At 49.9% G+C, this 2,862-nt stretch overlaps 1 protein-coding gene across 1 annotated transcript; it reads left to right on the top strand.

The window, feature by feature from the left end:
• Positions 1-584: 584 nt before the first annotated feature.
• LOC139397203 (sodium/calcium exchanger 3-like) lies at positions 585-1,895 on the top strand (the record flags this gene model as incomplete). The annotated part of the gene is made up of 3 exons (XM_071144079.1): positions 585-767; positions 1,226-1,453; positions 1,554-1,895. Coding segments are annotated over exons 1-3 (753 nt in total), but the record flags the coding sequence as incomplete, so codon positions are not given.
• Between the last annotated feature and the right edge of the window lie 967 nt (positions 1,896-2,862).

The raw sequence follows: 2,862 nt of genomic DNA, 5'->3' as shown, positions 1-2,862 counted from the left end.
CGAAAGTATTCGGCCCCCTTGAACTTTGCGACCTTTTGCCACATTTCAGGCTTCAAACATAAAGATATAAAACTGTATTTTTTTGTGAAGAATCAACAACAAGTGGGACACAATCATGAAGTGGAACGACATTTATTGGATATTTCAAACTTTTTTAACAAATCAAAAACTGAAAAATTGGGCGTGCAAAATTATTCAGCCCCCTTAAGTTAATACTTTGTAGCGCCACCTTTTGCTGCGATTACAGCTGTAAGTCGCTTGGGGTATGTCTCTATCAGTTTTGCACATCGAGCATCTGCTAACCATGTGTATGTGAGAAATAAAATTTGATTAGAATAACAGATTGTCCCCTCTCCTTCTGCCAGGCAGTCAGGTACACGTCCTCCCTCGTGGCAGGATACTGTAAATACCATCCGTCATGCTTATATGTGGAGAAGAATGAAATCTCCAGGTTCCCACTACTCCCCATCTCAGGCCTATGAGCAGTTTTTAGTTTCTTCTTTTACAGTAACTGTCTAAATGAGATGAAGATATGTATGAGTCTGGTGGTGAGATACTGGAGTGTATGGAGGGGGAATAGAGTGATGACCTGTGTGTGTGACCCCCCCCCCTCTCTGTCTGTCCTGCAGGAGAAGGAAGTGACCATCACCATGCCAGGCGGAGAGACGTCTGTGGCCACTGTACGTATCTGGAACGAGACGGTGTCCAACCTGACTCTGATGGCTCTAGGCTCCTCCGCCCCAGAGATCCTGCTGTCGGTCATAGAGGTGGGTGTCACGTCATAAAGACTCCCCCGACCACAACTCATAAGTGGGTGTCACATCATAAAGACTCCCCCGATCACAACTCATAAGTGGGTGTCACATCATAAAGACTCCCCCGACCACAACTCATAAGTGGGTGTCACATCATAAAGACTCCCCCGACCACATCTCATAAGTGGGTGTCACATCATAAAGACTCCCCCGACCACAACTCATAAGTGGGTGTCACATCATAAAGACTCCCCCGACCACATCTCATAAATGGGTGTCACATCATAAACACCCCCTCACAGCGACATCATATCAGCAGCAGTGTATTATACTGGAATGAAGCTGAAAATGAAACGGATATCTACTTTAAACGTATTGTCAAATCTTACCAATATAACATTTACGTACAATTTGTACATGGCCTTTTTGATTTATACTAAAAGTCTCTCTCCTCTGTCTCCCGGTGTTAGGTGTGTGGGCACGGGTTTGAGGCGGGTGAGCTGGGCCCTGGCACCATTGTGGGCAGCGCTGCCTTCAACATGTTTGTGATCATCGCCATCTGTGTGTGGGTCATCCCTGAAGGAGAGACCAGGAAGATCAAACACCTGCGTGTGTTCTTCATCACAGCCTTCTGGAGTATCTTCGCCTATATCTGGCTCTTCCTCATCCTCTCTGTCATCTCACCCGGAGTAGTGGAGGTGTGTGTGTGTGTGTGTGTGTTAGCAAATGTGTATAAAACAATTAATCCCAGTTCGGATGTATGTCTTGTAATGGTCCCCTGTCTTTGTTTGTGTTCAGGTGTGGGAGGCCCTGGTCACCCTGCTCTACTTCCCAGTGTGTGTGATCCTGGCCTGGATCGCCGACCGACGCCTTCTTTTCTACAAGTACATGGCCAAGCGTTACCGCGCTGACAAGCACGGCATCGTCGTGGAGACGGAGGGGGACACAACTCCGAAAGGCTTCGAGATGATTATGGACGGAAAGTTCCCACCAAGGGGAGGGGCGGTGGGAATGATGCTCAGTGAGAACTGCCAGGATGGGGCCAACAATGCGGCGGGCACCGTGGCCTACCTGCCCAACTCCAACAGCACCATGGTGACCGTAGAGAATACCAAGGAGCTGGACGAGAGCCGCAAGGAGGTGAGAGAGACCTGCTGTTAGAGGGATTAGAGAGAGAGAGGTGTACAGTAAGAAGGAGGAGGAGAGAGAGGTGTACAGTAGGGAGGAGAGAGAGAGAGGGGTGTACAGTAGGGAGAGGGAGAGAGAGAGAGAGAGAGAGGTGTACAGTAGGGAGGAGGAGGGGGGAGAGAGAGAGAGAGGTGTACAGTAGGGAGGAGAGAGAGAGATAGGTGTACAGTAGGGAGGAGAGAGAGAGAGGTGTACAGTAGGGAGGAGAGAGAGAGAGGTGTACAGTAGGGAGGAGAGAGAGAGAGGTGTACAGTAGGGAGGAGAGAGAGATGTGTACAGTAGGGAGGAGAGAGAGATGTGTACAGTAGGGAGGAGAGAGAGAGAGGTGTACAGTAGGGAGGAGGAAGAGAGAGAGAGAGGTGTACAGTAGGGAGGAGGAGGAGAGAGAGAGAGAGAGGTGTACAGTAGGGAGGAGGAGGAGAGAGAGAAAGAGGTGTACAGTAGGGAGGAGAGAGAGAGAGAGAGAGGTGTACAGTAGGGAGGAGAGAGAGAGAGAGAGAGGTGTACAGTAGGGAGGAGAGGGAGAGAGAGAGAGAGGTGTACAGTAGGGAGGAGAGAGAGAGAGAGAGAGAGGTGTACAGTAGGGAGGAGAGAGAGAGAGAGAGAGTGTACAGTAGGGAGGAGAGAGAGAGAGAGAGAGTGTACAGTAGGGAGGAGAGAGAGAGAGAGAGAGGTGTACAGTAGGGAGGAGAGAGAGAGAGAGAGAGAGTGTACAGTAGGGAGGAGAGAGAGAGAGAGAGAGAGGTGTACAGTAGGGAGGAGAGAGAGAGAGAGAGAGAGTGTACAGTAGGGAGGAGAGAGAGAGAGAGAGAGAGGTGTACAGTAGGGAGGAGAGAGAGAGAGAGAGAGAGAGTGTACAGTAGGGAGGAGAGAGAGAGAGAGAGAGAGGTGTACAGTAGGGAGGAGAGGGAGAGAGAGG

This window comes from Oncorhynchus clarkii, unplaced genomic scaffold, assembly GCF_045791955.1.
Source record: "Oncorhynchus clarkii lewisi isolate Uvic-CL-2024 unplaced genomic scaffold, UVic_Ocla_1.0 unplaced_contig_7047_pilon_pilon, whole genome shotgun sequence".
Classification (NCBI taxonomy): Eukaryota; Metazoa; Chordata; class Actinopteri; order Salmoniformes; family Salmonidae; genus Oncorhynchus; species Oncorhynchus clarkii.
The sequence above is the reverse complement of the archived record's forward strand: the minus strand, read 5'-3'. Positions and strand labels throughout refer to the sequence as shown.